The sequence below is a fragment of the Heterodontus francisci genome, chromosome 11, assembly GCF_036365525.1.
Source record: "Heterodontus francisci isolate sHetFra1 chromosome 11, sHetFra1.hap1, whole genome shotgun sequence".
Lineage (NCBI taxonomy): Eukaryota > Metazoa > Chordata > Chondrichthyes > Heterodontiformes > Heterodontidae > Heterodontus > Heterodontus francisci.
The window spans coordinates 85,023,707-85,038,823 of record NC_090381.1 but is presented as its reverse complement, the minus strand read 5'-3'; the positions used below and the strand labels follow the sequence as shown (position 1 = coordinate 85,038,823).

Below are 15,117 nucleotides of genomic sequence, written 5' to 3'. Positions count from 1 at the left end.
ATAATGTGATATAAAGTCAATTCCTGCTCTTTCTATACGATGAGAAATTATCTTTATTTTTTACATAAGTCACTTAACTGAAGTACCCACTGCTCTCCACTTATACTCTCGCTCTCCTCAAACTCCTTCTGTCACATCACCTTTTTCAAATACAGAAGTATGCTTCTCCAAGAAATGTTCAGACAACCTTTCTCTTCCAGCATATGGCACTTCATTACTCATCCAGTGGCCTTGATCAACAGTATGTACCTTTCAGAGTAAGCCCAACAGACTTTCATATTTGGGCTGATTCCAATTGAATGCTTCTTGTTAGTTGAGTACTTGTATGGAGTGCTAGTCAGGAAATCAATGGCCCACCACGACCCATCCAATTAAATTAAAATTGAAAAACCAGCCCTTGTAGGTTTCGTATTTCTTAACCATGACATTCGGCACTGCAGTGCCCGACTGCAGAATCGTGGGGGGGGGAAACGGCCTGTGCGCCCGACGCCAATCAAGGCCCTTAAGTGGCCACTTAACAGCCACTTACGGGCCCTCGCCTGCCTCCATGGGTATTTTACCCATGGCAAGCGGGCGTGCTGGCAACGTGAAAGGCCGCCCAGCAATAGCTGCCATGCAGTCGGGCACAGGGTGCCCAATTGAGGGCCACCCCAGCCTCACAACCCACCCCACACTCCCCTGAAAACGACCACTCCAGCCTCACCAGGGAAGGACCGATCTGCCAGGCCAGGCAAGCCCAACTTACCTTCCCTCTTGGATCCATGGCATCAGGTGGACTGCAGTCCCAGTAGTGGCATTGCTGGGACTAAGAGCTGCGGGCCCGCTGATTGGCTGGCAACTCAAGGAGGCGGGACTTCCTCCCTCAAGCAGATGGACATCCCACTTTGGAACAATTAATTAAATCCTGGGAACCGAAAAATGCTGGACGGATCCTCAGGCCAGGCGGAAGCAGGTTCGCCACCGACTTTTAAGTCGGAGGAAGGAGGAGTGCACTGTTTATTCTAGTTCCACTTCTCCACAGGTCACAAAATTTTTTTTAAAATTAATTCATGGGATGTAGGCGTCGCTGGCCAGACCAGCATTTATTGCCCATCCCTAATTGCCCTTGAGAAGGTGGTGGTGAGCTGCCTTCTTGAACCGCTGCAGGCCACGTGGGGTAGGTACACCCACAATGCAGTTAAGAAGGGAGTTCCAGGATTTTGACCCAGCAACAGTGAAGGAACGGCGATATTGTTCCAAGTCAGGATGGTGTGTGACTTGGAGGGGAACTTGCAGATGGTGGTGTTCCCATGTATTTGCTGCCCTTGTCCTTCTAGTTGGTAGAGGTCGTGGGTTTGGAAGGCGCTGTCTAAGGAGCCTTGGTGCATTGCTGCAGTGCATCTTGTAGATGGTACACGCTGCTGCCACTGTGCGTCGGTGATGGAGGGAGTGAATGTTTGTAGATGGGGTGCCAATCAAGCGGGCTGCTTTGTTCTGGATGGTGTCGAGCTTCTTTAGTGTTGTTGGAGCTGCACCCATCCAGGCAAGTGGAGAGTATTCCATCACGCTCCTGACTTGTGTCTTGCAGATGATGGACAGGCTTTGGGGAGTCAGGTGGTGAGTTACGCGCCTCAGGATTCCTAGCCTCTGACCTGCTCTTGGAGCCACAGTATTTATATGGCTACTCCAGTTCAGTTTCTGGTCAATGGTAGCCCCTAGGATGTTGATAGTGGGGGATTCAGCGATGGTAATGCTGTTGAATGTCAAGGGGAGATGGTTAGATTCTCTCTTGTTGGAGATGGTCATTGTCTGGCACTTGTGTGGTGCGAATGTTACTTGACACTTATCAGCCCAAGCCTGGATATCGTCCAGGTCTTGCTGCATTTCTACATGGACTGCTTCAGTATCTGAGGAGTCACGAATGGTGCTGAACATTGTGCAATCATCAGCGAACATCCCCACTTCTGACCTTATGATTGAAGGAAGGTCATTGATGAAGCAGCTGAAGATGGTTGGGCCTAGGACACTACCCTGAGGAACTCCTGCAGTGATGTCCTGGAGCTCAGATGATTGACCTCCAACAACCACAACCATCTTCCTTTGCGCTAGGTATGACTCCAGCCAACGGAGGGTTTTCCCCGATTCCCATTGACCTCAGTTTTGCTAGGGCTCCTTGATGCCATACTCTGTCAAATGCTGCCTTGATGTCAAGGGCAGTCACTCTCACCTCACCTCGAGTTCAGCTCTTTTGTCCATGTTTGAACCAAGGCTGTAATGAGGTCAGGAGCTGAGTGGCCCTGGCAGAACCCAAACTGAGCGTCACTGAGCAGGTTATTGCTAAGCAAGTGTGGCTTGATGGCACTGTTGATGACACCTTCCATCACTTTACTGATGATTGAGAGTAGGCTGATGGGGCGGTAGTTGGCCAGGTTGGACTTGTCCTGCTTTTTGTGTACAGGACATACCTGGGCAATTTTCCACATTGCCGGGTAGATGCCAGTATTGTAGCTGTACTGGAACAGCTTGGCTAGGGGCGCTGCAAGTTTTGGAGCACAGGTCTTCAGTACTATTGCCGGAATATTGTCAGGGCCCATAGCTTTTGCAGTATCCAGTGCCTTCAGTCGATTCTTGATATCACGTGGAGTGAATCGAATTGGCTGAAGTCTGGCATCTGTGATGCGGGGGATTTCAGGAGGAGGCCGAGATGGATCATCAACTCGGCACTTCTGGCTGAAGATTGTTGCAAATGCTTCAGCCTTATCTTTCGCACTGATGTTCTAGGCTCCCCCATCATTGAGGATGGGGATATTTGTTGAGCCACCTCCTCCAGTTAGTTGTTTAATTACCCACCACCATTCAAAGCTGGATGTGGCAGGACTGCAGAGCTTAGATCTGATCCGTTGGTTATGGGATCGCTTAGCTCTGTCTATCGCATGCTGCTTACGCAGTTTGGCACGCAAGTAGTCCTGGGTTGTCGCTTCACCAGGTTGACACCTCATTTTGAGGTATGCCTGGTGCTGCTCCTGGCATGCCCTCCTGCACTCTTCATTGAACCAGGGTTGGTCTCCTGGCTTGATGGTAATGGTAGAGTGGGGGATATGCCGGGCCATGAGGTTACAGATTGTGGTCGAGTAGAATTCTGCTGCTGCTGATGGCCCACAGCGCCTCATGGATGCCCAGTTTTACATTGCTAGATCTGTTTGAAACTATCCCATCTAGCACGGTGATAGTACCACGCAACACGATGGACAGTACCCTCAATGTGAAGGCAGGACGTCGTCTCCACAAGGACTGTGCGGTGGTCACTCCTACCAATACAGTCATGGACAGAAACATCTGCGGTAGGCAGATTGGTGAGGACGAGGTCAAGTATGTTCTTCCCTCGTGTTGGTTCCCCCACCACCTGCCGCAGACAGAGTCTAGCAGCTATGTCCTGTAGGACTCGGCCAGCTCGGTCAGTAGTGGTGCTACCAAGCCACTCTTGGTGATGAACAGTGAAGTCCCCCACCCAGAGTACATTTTGTGCCCTTGCCACCCTCAGTGCTTCCTCCAAGTGGTGCTCAACGTGGAGGAGTACGGAGTCAACAGCTGAGGGAGGGCGGTAGGTGGTAATCAGTAGGAGGTTTCCTTGTCTATGTTTGACCTGATGCCATGAGACTTCATGGGATCTGGAGTCGATGTTGAGGACTCCCAGGGCAACTCCCTCCCTGCCGGTGGGACAGGACATACCCAGGGATGGTGATGGCAGTGTCTGGGACATTGTCTGTAAGGTATGATTCCATGAGTATGTCTATGTCAGGCTGTTGCTTGACTAGTCTGTGGGACAACTCCCAACTTTGCCACAAGCCCCCAGATGTTAGTAAGGAGGACTTTGTAGGGTCGACAGGGCTGGGTTTGCCGTTGTCGTTTCTGGTGCCTAGGTCGATGCCGGGTGGTCCGTCAAGTTTCATTCCTTTTTATTGACTTTGTCGCGGTTAGGTACAACTGAGCAGCTTGCTAGGCCATTTCAGAGGGCATGTAAGAATTAACCATATTGCTGTGAGTCTGGAGTCACATGTAGGCCAGACCAGGTAAGGACAGCAGATTTCCTTCCCTAAAGGACATTAGTGAACCAGATGGGTTTTTACAACAATCGACAATGGTTTCATGGCCATCATTAGACTAGCTTTTTAATTCCAGATTTATTAATTAGATTCAAATTCCACCTTCTGCTGTGGTGTGATTCGAACCCATGTCACCAGAGAAATACCCTGGGTCTCTGGGTTACTAATCCAGTGATAATACCACTACGCCACCGCCTACCCTCTATATTGGCGGGCAGCCATAAAGGCGGGGCTAAAGTGTGGCGAGTCGAAGAGACTTAGCAGTTGGCAGGAAAAAAGACAAAAGCGCAAGGGGAGAGCCAACTGTGTAACAGCCCCGACAAACAAATTTTTCTGCAGCACCTGTGGAAGAGCCTGTCACTCTAGAATTGGCCTTTATAGCCACTCCAGGCGCTGCTCCACACACCACTTATCACCTCCAGGCGCTTACCCATTGTCTCTCGAGTTAAGGAGGCCAAAGAACCGCCTACCCTCCATATTAAACGTTTTCCCACTTACTGAGAAGGTCAATCATAGACTTCTTATCCCAGAATAACACACCAACCAGGTTTCTTTAATGAACAACAAAATTTATCAGTTTATTACAAAACAAGTCTTAACCAGTAAAGATGCAAAGCACAAACACACAAATTGAAGTTCCCTTTTTACTTTAGCCCCTCACACTGACATTCACACCAGTTAACCGGAAAAATAGAGAGTTTTGTTTAGAGCTCTGTTGCAGACAAAAATACTTGGGCTGAATACTTTCTCATTCTTGAAGAAACAGCAGATGAGATATGTTGTGTTCCAAACTGGCATACAGTCTGGCCTCTGAGTACACGTAGATGGGACACTGGGACCTTTTAGAACAGTTCTTTTCAGGCGGCGTTGAGAATATAGCAGGCTTTTCTTCAAAGACAGGAGACGAAATGAGTTGACACCGTGGACTTCTCAGGGTCTTTTAGAGAGGTTCTGGAAAACTGAGCTGGGTTGTGGTGTTCTTGCCCCTCCTTGGGAGTTCTTTACTTCTTCTGCAGGCTTTTTAAAGAGATGGAACAGGCTGGGCTGAGCTGAGCTGGGGTTCTTTCAGTTAAAATGTTTTTTTTTTTTTAAACTCCAACCCCTTTTAAACAGTTCATTCCCAGCTTCAAATAATTCAAAAATGAAGCCAGAAACAAAGTCCACCTTCCAACCTGTCACTTCTCTACACACATCTTCCACAGTTGCCAGGGTTTCTGTCCTAGTTTTAACTTGAGTCATGTGACAACAAGTAAATGTTGTTGTCAAACAAGTCCTTTCAGTGTCCTCTTTATGATTCTCCTGGAAAAAAACTGGTCCAACACTTCTTCAGTTTGACTATGAATTCCTCAAAAAATATATTTAACAAAAACAGAAACACTTTCATAACAATACTTATTTCACAGCTATAGATAATTTATACCAATGTGTCCAATTTATGGGTTAGAAGTGAAGAATCTCAAGCCTAAAGTGTAAAAAAATCTCAATTTTAAGCTATGCATGTTCAGGATCTTATGCATTAAGAAGTTTTAAGTTCCAATCCTACATAATATATTAGTCTACAGTGCATTAAGTTAAGTTGTACCTTTGTAGAATTTCCTAGTGTGTTCACAGTTGCTGAGCAATGGCCTTAGCTGTGATGACAGACAGTGGAATTGAAGGCTGTGGTAGAGCCAGTACTGTGCTTTCTGAGGATTACTCTTTGGGACAGAATGTTCGTCACTGTCCATAAACTGAAGGGAGAAACAAAAAAAACTTAAATTACAAAATCATTTGCTTCAGTTCAACTCCCCTTAAATTGAACACCTTTTCTCTGGTTGGGAAAAGAAACAATTCAGCATTGAAATGTGGATGTCAAAACCTTCCTCCCTCCTCTAATTTACAGGGCTTTAAAAGCTCAAGTTCAACATCCTATCTGACTGGGTTTATATTGCTTTGTCTTCAATTCTTTTCTATCTTAGTGATATCACAAAAGAAAGCACACACCAATCTCTTTGTTACTGAAAAAAAAACATTGGCTTTTCTCGGTTCTCTGGTTTGTCACTTATCCTTCTCCAATCCACTTGGCTTTACTCCATTTCTCCAATTTGCCTATTTTACTATTTCCACGTGCTAATATCCAAGCCATTCTCGAGATTGTGGCTCTATTTTCTCCAATACTGGAAAAGGATTGAATTAGTCACCACTTACAGGTAAAATATACTTGAACAGTCAGACCGTAAATTCTTCTGCAGGATTGCCACAGCCTATTACTTGAACTACAAAAAAGGGAAATTTAACCCAAAAGATCAATTTTTTTTTTAAAAAAGAAAAAATCTCCTTCAGTAGTCACTGAGCCAAGGAAGTGCAAACACTAATAAGACTAAGGTTAAGAAAGGAAACAAGGATTGGAGGTGGATATTAAATATATATGCTGAGTAGTTTGCTCCCCCTACCAACATCCCCCCACCCCCCCATCCCCCAAACTCGGCAAATTAAATAGGCTGTTTTTACTCTGCTTCCTACACATTTTCCCTTGATCACTGATACCCCACTCACTGCTTTGTTATTTGTCTCAGTTTTTAAATGGTGAATTAATTTGGAGGAAATCACCCGATGAACATGCAGTGCGACACAGAAGATCTCCGATATGCTGTGCCACCACATTGGCAGTCCTCCTAAATGCAAATCTAGTGAGCTTAATTTCCTCTGTAAAGTTCTAAAATAGCACAATTGAATTAAACGTGCAGTAGTTTCACTTCCCAAAAAACCAAAGACGAAAGAGGCATTAAAAAATAATGCTTGAATGACAACTAGGGCTTTATTCATCTGGTTCAATCGGGACTACTGATCACTTTGTTTTAATCCCAAAAATAATTTTAATCATGTCCATTTTAACTTTTAGTTACAGCCTTTATAATGAAAAAGATCCAGCTTTATCGATAAAAGTACAACTTCTGTTAACAATTACATTTACCCTCATTTTGGTCAACAAAAACAGGGCATCCCATAATATGGCACAGATTGGAGTGCAAAACCAGATTGTCTTTGGAAATTTAAGTTGCAATTGGTAATGAATTTATAAATGTTACAAATCTGGATACTCTGATATTCCCAGCAATGCCTCTGGAAACTTAAGTTGTCATGCCAACAGTCATTCAGAGAGCACTTCCCATGGCATGATTTTCCATCCATTCAGAAAAATACCATTTGTCATGTCCCATTAAAGTTATGCTGATTGCAAACCCATTATTGACAGCAATTGTGCATGTGGAAGAAATGAGATGCCTGGAACACAGTGTAGTTTCAGCTGAAAATGGAGCCATTATAACAAATGCAAAAACGAAGCACATCTTAAACACTGCTTTTTTGTTCAAAATGATAATATTTCGGGAAATAATTAAGAATGGTAAAATGAGGATGAAGTGCTCATAAATCACTGTTAGGATCCCATTGTTAGGCTTGGCCATGTGAGCCGCATGGAAGATGGCAGGATCCCCAAAGACACATTGTACAGCGAGCTCGCCACTGGTATCAGACCCACCGGCCGTCCATGTCTCCGTTATAAAGACGTCTGCAAACGCGACATGAAATCGTGTGACATTGATCACAAGTCGTGGGAGTCAGTTGCCAGCGTTCGCCAGAGCTGGCGGGCAGCCATAAAGACAGGGCTAAATTGTGGCGAGTCGAAGAGACTTAGTAGTTGGCAGGAAAAAAGACAGAGGCGCAAGGGGAGAGCCAACTGTGTAACAGCCCCGACAAACAAATTTCTCTGCAGCACCTGTGGAAGAGCCTGTCACTCCAGAATTGGCCTTTATAGCCACTCCAGGCGCTGCTTCACAAACCACTGACCACCTCCAGGCGCGTATCCATTGTCTCTCGAGATAAGGAGGCCCAAAAGAAAAAGAAGGATCCCATTACAGACCAGTAACTTTTTAAAAAAGAAATTCAAACTCGCAGTTATTACTATAAGAATCTCGCCATGACATTTCACGTTTTAAACAAAAAACTTCAGTGCACCACAGTTTAACAAAGCAAAATACACTATTAACTTGACACTATAATTTAAAATACATACTTTAAACTTAAAATCTTAACAGAACATGAAGACATATATTTAAAAACTCTTAAACCGCAACAGAACACACCTCATGGCCCGGCATATCCCCCACTCAAGCCAGGAGACCAACCCTGGTTCAATGAAGAGTGCAGGAGGGCATGACAGGAGCAGCACCAGGCATACCTCAAAATGAGGTGTCAACCTGGTGAAGCTACAACCCAGGACTACGTGCATGCCAAACTGCATAAGCAGCATGGGATAGACAGAGCTAAGCGATCCCATAACCAAAGGATCAGATCTAAGCTCTGCAGTTCTGCCACATTCAGCCGAGAATGGTGGTGGACAATTAAACAACTAACTGGACGAGGTGGCTCCACAAATATCCCCATCCTCAATGATGGGGGAGCCCAGCACATCAGTGCAAAAGATAAGGCTGAAGCATTTGCAACAATCTTCAGCCAGAAGTGCCGAGTTGATGATCCATCTCGGCCTCCTCCTGAAGTCCCCCGCATCACAGATGCCAGACATCAGCCAATTCGATTCACTCCACGTGATATCAAGAAATGACTGAAGGCACTGGATACTGCAAAAGCTATGGGCCCTGACAATATTCCGGCAATAGTGCTGAAGACCTGTGCTCCAGAACTTGCAGCGCCCCTAGCCAAGCTGTTCCAGTACAGCTACAACACTGGCATCTACCCGGCAATGTGGAAAATTGCCCAGGTATGTCCTGTACACAAAAAGCAGGACAAATCCAACCCGGCCAACTGCCGCCCTATTAGCCTACTCTCAATCATCAGTAAAGTGATGGAAAAGTGATGGAAGGTGTCATCAACAGTGCCATCAAGCAGCACTTGCTGAGCAACAACCTGCTCAGTGACGCTCAGTTTGGGTTCCGCCAGGGCCACTCAGCTCCTGACCTCATTACAGCCTTGGTTCAAACATGGACAAAAGAGCTGAACTAAAGAGGTGAGGTGAGAGTGACTGCCCTTGACATCAAGGCAGCATTTGACAGAGTATGGCATCAAGGAGCCCTAGCAAAACTGAGGTCAATGGGAATCAGGGGGAAAACCCTCCGCTGGCTGGAGTCATACCTAGCGCAAAGGAAGATGGTTGTGGTTGTTGGAGGTCAATCATCTGAGCTCCAGGACATCACTGCAGGAGTTCCTCAGGGTAGTGTCCTAGGCCCAACAATCTTCAGCTGCTTCATCAATGACCTTCCTTCAATCATAAGGTCAGAAGTGGGGATGTTCGCTGACGATTGCACAATGTTCAACACCATTCGTGACTCCTCAGATACTGAAGCAGTCCATGTAGAAATGCAGCAAGACCTGGACAATATCCAGGCTTGGGCTGATAAATGGCAAGTAACATTCGCGCCACACAAGTGCCAGGCAATGACCATCTCCAACAAGAGAGTATCTAACCATTTCCCCTTGACATTCAACGGCATTACCATCACTGAATCCCCCACTATCAACATCCTAGGGGCTACCATTGACCAGAAACTGAACTGGAGTAGCCATATAAATACCGTGGCTCCAAGAGCAGGTCAGAGGCTAGGAATCCTGAGGCGAGTAACTCACCTCCTGACTCCTCAAAGCCTGTCCACCATCTACAAGGCACAAGTCAGGAGGGTGATGGAATACTCTCCACTTGCCTGGATGGGTGCAGCTCCAACAACACTAAAGAAGTTTGACACCATCCAGGACAAAGCAGCCTGCTTGATTGGCACCCCATCTACAAACATTCACCCCCTCCACCACCGACGCACAGTGGCAGCAGTGTGTACCATCTACAAGATGCACTGCAGCAATGCACCAAGGCTCCTTAGACAGCACCTTCCAAACCCACGACCTCTACCAACTAGAAGGACAAGGGCAGCAAATACATGGGAACACCACCACCTGCAAGTTCCCCTCCAAGTCACACACCATCCTGACTTGGAACTATATCGCCGTTCCTTCACTGTCGCTGGGTCAAAATCCTGGAACTCCCTTCCTAACAGCACTGTGGGTGTACCTACCCCACATGGACTGCAGCGGTTCAAGAAGGCAGCTCACCACTACCTTCTCAAGGGTAATTAGGGATGGGAAATAAGTGCTGGCCTCACCAGCGACGCCCACATCCCATGAATGAATTAAAAAAAAAATTTGACCTTGACCTTTACTTCCACCCCAAGTGTTCCCTTATACTTTACAGGATCTTGGCGGTTTGTTCAGTTCTCCTGGGACCAATCCAAAGTGTACCACAGCTTTTGGGAATTCACTTTGATTTTCCTTAGTTTGCCAGCTAATTTTTGAGGTATGAGATTTTCCTGGGGATTCTCCCTCTAGCTTTCGGCAAGGCAACCTCCCACTCTCTGTCAACACCTCATGAATCTGGATTTCCCAGCTTGAGCCTGGGCCTTACACTTCTGGTTCCTGATGGCCTTTCTGCTCCTGAGTCCAGCTGCTTTCAAAGCCAACTTCTTTCCAAAAACCAACCAACTTTCTGTGAGCCAGCACAGAAATAAGAAAAACACCCGACCAACGGCATCTCCCTGCATCATTTAGCTCCATATAGCAAGATAGTACACCTGAATTTGAAGGACCACGAGAACGTTTCAAAAGTTGAAGGATTAAAACAATTATGTTCATTGAAAAAGGGAGGTATTGGTACATTTTACTATAAAACTGCCTGCAAAGTGGGAAATACTACAATTGAGTCATATTTGTCAATACATTGACAAAGAGCGCATGAAAATCTACAATACATTTCAAGACTAAGTGCTAATTTGCTTCGGCAGCTATCAAAACAAGAAATCATAGCAATAAAAAAAACAAATTAACAGAGAAACATGAGAAAGTGAAAGCTTATTTGTCTGTAAAACAATCCCACTGGAGTAGTCAAAGGATTAAGCACAATGAACAGTTCTCCCTGTGACCGTGTGGGTTTCCACCGGGTGCTCCGGCTTCCTCCCACAGCCAAAGACTTGCAGGTTGATAGGTAAATTGGCCATGATAAATTGCCCCTAGTGGAGGTAGGTGGTAGGAGAATGGTGGGGATGTGGTAGGGAATATGGGGTTAATGTAGGATTAGTATAAATGGGTGGTTGTTGGTCGGCACAGACTCGGTGGGCCGAAGGGTCTGTTTCAGTGCTGTATCTCTAAATAAAAATAAATAGATCAAGCATCAAAACAGTCAATATTTTATACTAACAATAATAGTATACAAGTCTCTCTGGCTTACCTGCTCAATATGAGCAAGGTGAGTGTGAACCCAGTGGACATCTTTCACAAATGGCCAGTAATCTTTATGTTGTGAATATACCTGTTTAATTGGAAAAGTATCATAATTAAACATTTACATACTGAACTCTAACATTAACAGTCTACTCTTGACATTTAGTTTCTCTTAGATTCATCCTCAATTACTAGCAGTCATAATTAGAGGCCTGCTCAGGTGCGGAAAAAAGAACCCGACCCGAACCCGACCTGGCCCGAGTCCCTCTGATTTTGTCCCGAGCCCGACCTAACCCGAACCCGCCCCGACCAACCCTTAACTTACCTGCCGACTGGGAAGCTCCACGAAGCAGCACTCTCACTGCGCAGACTCAGTTTCATCCCCGACTCCCAGCTCAGGTAAGTTTTTTATTTTTAATACTTGTCTGCAGAGCACTTACCATGTGTGTCCGGTCTGACTCAACCCAAGCACAACCCAGACACGCCCCGACCCGAGCCCAAGAGCTGGACCCAATCCGACCCCGACACATGCCGTCGGGTTCGGGTTGGGTAGCAGTCCTCTAGTCACAATGGCAACCTTACTCCAAAAGCAAACCCTGAAAGTTGTTAAGTACTTACTTATCTTCGCACACAGCCTTAAAATACCTTAATTCTCATCTAAGCACAATAATATGTCAACAAGTGACGTATCAATAACTGCCTTGCAGCTCGCACAAAATTATGTTTAGTTTAGTTTAGAGATACAGCACTGAAAAAGGCCCTTCGGCCCACCGAGTCTGTGCCGACCATCAACCACCCATTTATACTAATCCTACACTAATCCCATATTCCTACCACATCCCCACCTGTCCCTACATTTCCCTACCACCTCCCTATACTAGTGGCAATTTATAATGGCCAATTTACCTATCAACCTGCAAGTCTTTTGGCTTGTGGGAGGAAACCGGAGCACCCGGAGAAAACCCACGCAGACACAGGGAGAACTTGCAAACCCCACACAGGCAGTACCCAGAATTGAACCCGGGTCGCTGGAGCTGTGAGGCTGCGGTGCTAACCACTGCGCCGCCCTACAAATACAGACTTAACCTACTCTTGTTAGGAAAGGGAATAAAAGATTATCGGGGGTAGATGGGAGTGTGGAATTCGAGACAGAAACAGATAAGCCATGATCTTATTGAACGGTGGAGCAGTTTCGAAAGGCATACTTCTGCTCCTAGTTCGTATGGTGTGCAGAGTACAGAATCAAATATATTCTACAAAAGATCCTTCTTTATCTATGCCTATTTTTGTCCACTGCTTGGCATTTTGTTACATAAGCCCATAGTCAAATACACTTAAAATAATGAATATTGACTGCACAATGTTCAACACCATTCGTGACTCCTCAGAGACTGAAGCAGTACGTGTAGAAATGCAACAAGACCTGGACAATATTCAGGTTTGGGCTGATAAGTGGCAAGTAACATTTGCGCCACACAAGTGCCAGGCAATGACCATCTCCAACAAGAGAGAATCTAATCATCTCCCCATGACATTCAATGGCATTACGATCGCTGAATCCCCCACTATCAACATCCTAGGGGCTACCATTGACCAGAAACGGAACTGGAGTAGCCATATAAATACTGTGGCTCCAAGAGCAGGTCAGAGGCTAGGAATCCTGCAGCGCGTAACTCACCTCCTGACTCCCCAAAGCCTGTCCACTATCTACAAGGCACAAGTCAGGAGGGCGATGGAATACTCTCCATTTGCCTGGATGGGTGCAGCTCCAACAACACTCAAGAAGCTCGACACCATCCAGGACAAAGCAGCCTGCTTGATTGCCACCCCATCCACAAACATTCACTCTCTCCACCACTGACACATCTACAAGTTGCACTGCAGCAATGCACCAAGGCTCCTTAGACAGCACCTTCCAAACCCACGACCTCTACCACCTAGAAGGACAAGGGCAGCAATTGCATGGGACCACCACCTGCAAGTTTCCCTCCAAGCCACACACCATCCTGACTTGGAATTATATTGCCATTCCTTCACTGTCGCTGGGTCAAAATCCTGGAACTCCCTTTCTAACAGCACTGTGGGTGTACCTACCCCTTATGGACTGCAGCGGTTCAAGAAGGCGGCTCACCACCACCTTCTCAAGGGAAATTAGGGATGAGCAATAAATGCTGTGCTAGCCAGTGATGCCCACATCACATGAATGAATTAAAAAACAATTCTGGTAAAATACATACTGTTTTCTTCTGTCACAATAAATGCAGTGGCTCCAACAAACAGCAATCAAAGCAACAGGAATACAAAACTAAAAGACTCCACACTTTGTTAAAAGTCTAATATACCATATCACGACATATGGATTTGTGTCAATCATTTTCTTCAAGTTCCTGATTTGAGCTGTGCATATACGGGTGAAGCTGCTAATTCCCAAGAGGAAGGAAAAATAGCTCGCTTGAATAGAGTGTGGTAAGGAGCCATCTGACATACTGTTATTTTAAACAGTAAGTAAAAACCCCCCACATCTGCAGTATGAGTCATATAGTGCAACAGTACTGCAGTTGCACTCACATAACATAGCCATGGAGCCAGTTATTAGACTTTCAAATAGAATGATACACAATTTAGTTGCTCAGATCATCTACACCTCTTAATTATTATATCATAGTCTTGCAGCATACCCACGTTAATTAGTTTCAACAGGTTACCACAAAAAATAAAGGAAACTTTTATTCTCACTGACACTGATTGTGAGTTCTATGTATTGAAGGATATTTATAAATTTATAGCAATATTTCTTTTGGAGCCTCAAAAATCCTTTTGACAGGGAAGGGAAAATTCACAGGACCACCTCATCCCAAAACAGCTCAGCACAGAGTTACACAGCAAAAAAATTTAATTTGAAGCTCAGTGACATAAAAACACCTTCCTCCTTTGTCCAAGCACAATGCACCAGAACATGGTGCTTTATCCAATGGGATCCTCGTCAAAATCTATTCCAATTTATGTCAGGAAAGTTAAGTTTAGATAAACAATGTAAGCTCAAATAGTCTTAACTCAATTCCAGTTACTGTCACCATCTGTGGGCTACCACTAGAAGTTTCTGACAAAGGTGTTGAATTTAAATTTACACTTTAACCTGCTACAGAATTTTAACACATTTCCAGTATGTTGTACAAACCAAACAACTTGAGTAAAAATATTGCTTCCATGATATAGTACACCCAGTAGTAAGACTATTGAGTTCATGGAAACCTAGTCAAGTTGCAAAATACAATGAAGCCCCCTCCTCACAGAGAAGGACCTGGAAATTTTCTTTGAACTCTCTCTAAGAAACTAGTAACAGTAGTTGAAGGAAAAACTGATAGATCATCCTAGCAGGTCTTTTACACAATTCTTACTCTGAAACATAATCAGACAAGTTTTCAAATTTTTGTGTTAGGTTGTGACGAAAAAGATAAAGAGAAGAAAGAAAAGCTTTAGTGCATCATGAGTATAGTCCAAAGCAAAACCTAAACTCTGGTTTCATTCTGGATTCAGTTGAGCCAAATCATGTGCAGTTGTCAAGAAAACACAATATCCCAAATGGGATATCAATTCATCGGCTGGAAACTTACATTAACCTTAGAATGGGAATAAAATCCTACAGTTAATTTTTTAAAAAACTAACAACCATTTGCATCCGAAACACCTCACATTCCAGAACATCAAATTGGAGACACAAGTCTAACAAGAAGCCCAGCCAGGACAATGCTTTGGCCAACTAAGTAGATTATCC

At 45.0% G+C, this 15,117-nt stretch overlaps 1 protein-coding gene across 6 annotated transcripts in view; it reads right to left on the bottom strand.

Annotated features, from left to right (window-relative positions):
* Positions 1-15,117, bottom strand: part of rubcn (rubicon autophagy regulator) — a 79,340-nt gene that overhangs the window by 53,571 nt on the left and 10,652 nt on the right. For 4 of the 6 annotated variants that reach the window (XM_068042381.1, XM_068042382.1, XM_068042384.1 and 1 more), the window contains exons 3-4: positions 11,350-11,430; positions 5,665-5,812 (exon numbers count right to left, since the gene is read on the bottom strand). In XM_068042381.1, the coding sequence (XP_067898482.1) occupies positions 5,665-5,812; positions 11,350-11,430 (229 nt within the window). Of the gene's footprint in view, positions 1-5,664; positions 5,813-11,349; positions 11,431-13,579; positions 13,658-15,117 lie in introns of those variants that run through there. The other 2 variants (XM_068042385.1, XM_068042383.1) reach the window with 2 other exon arrangements.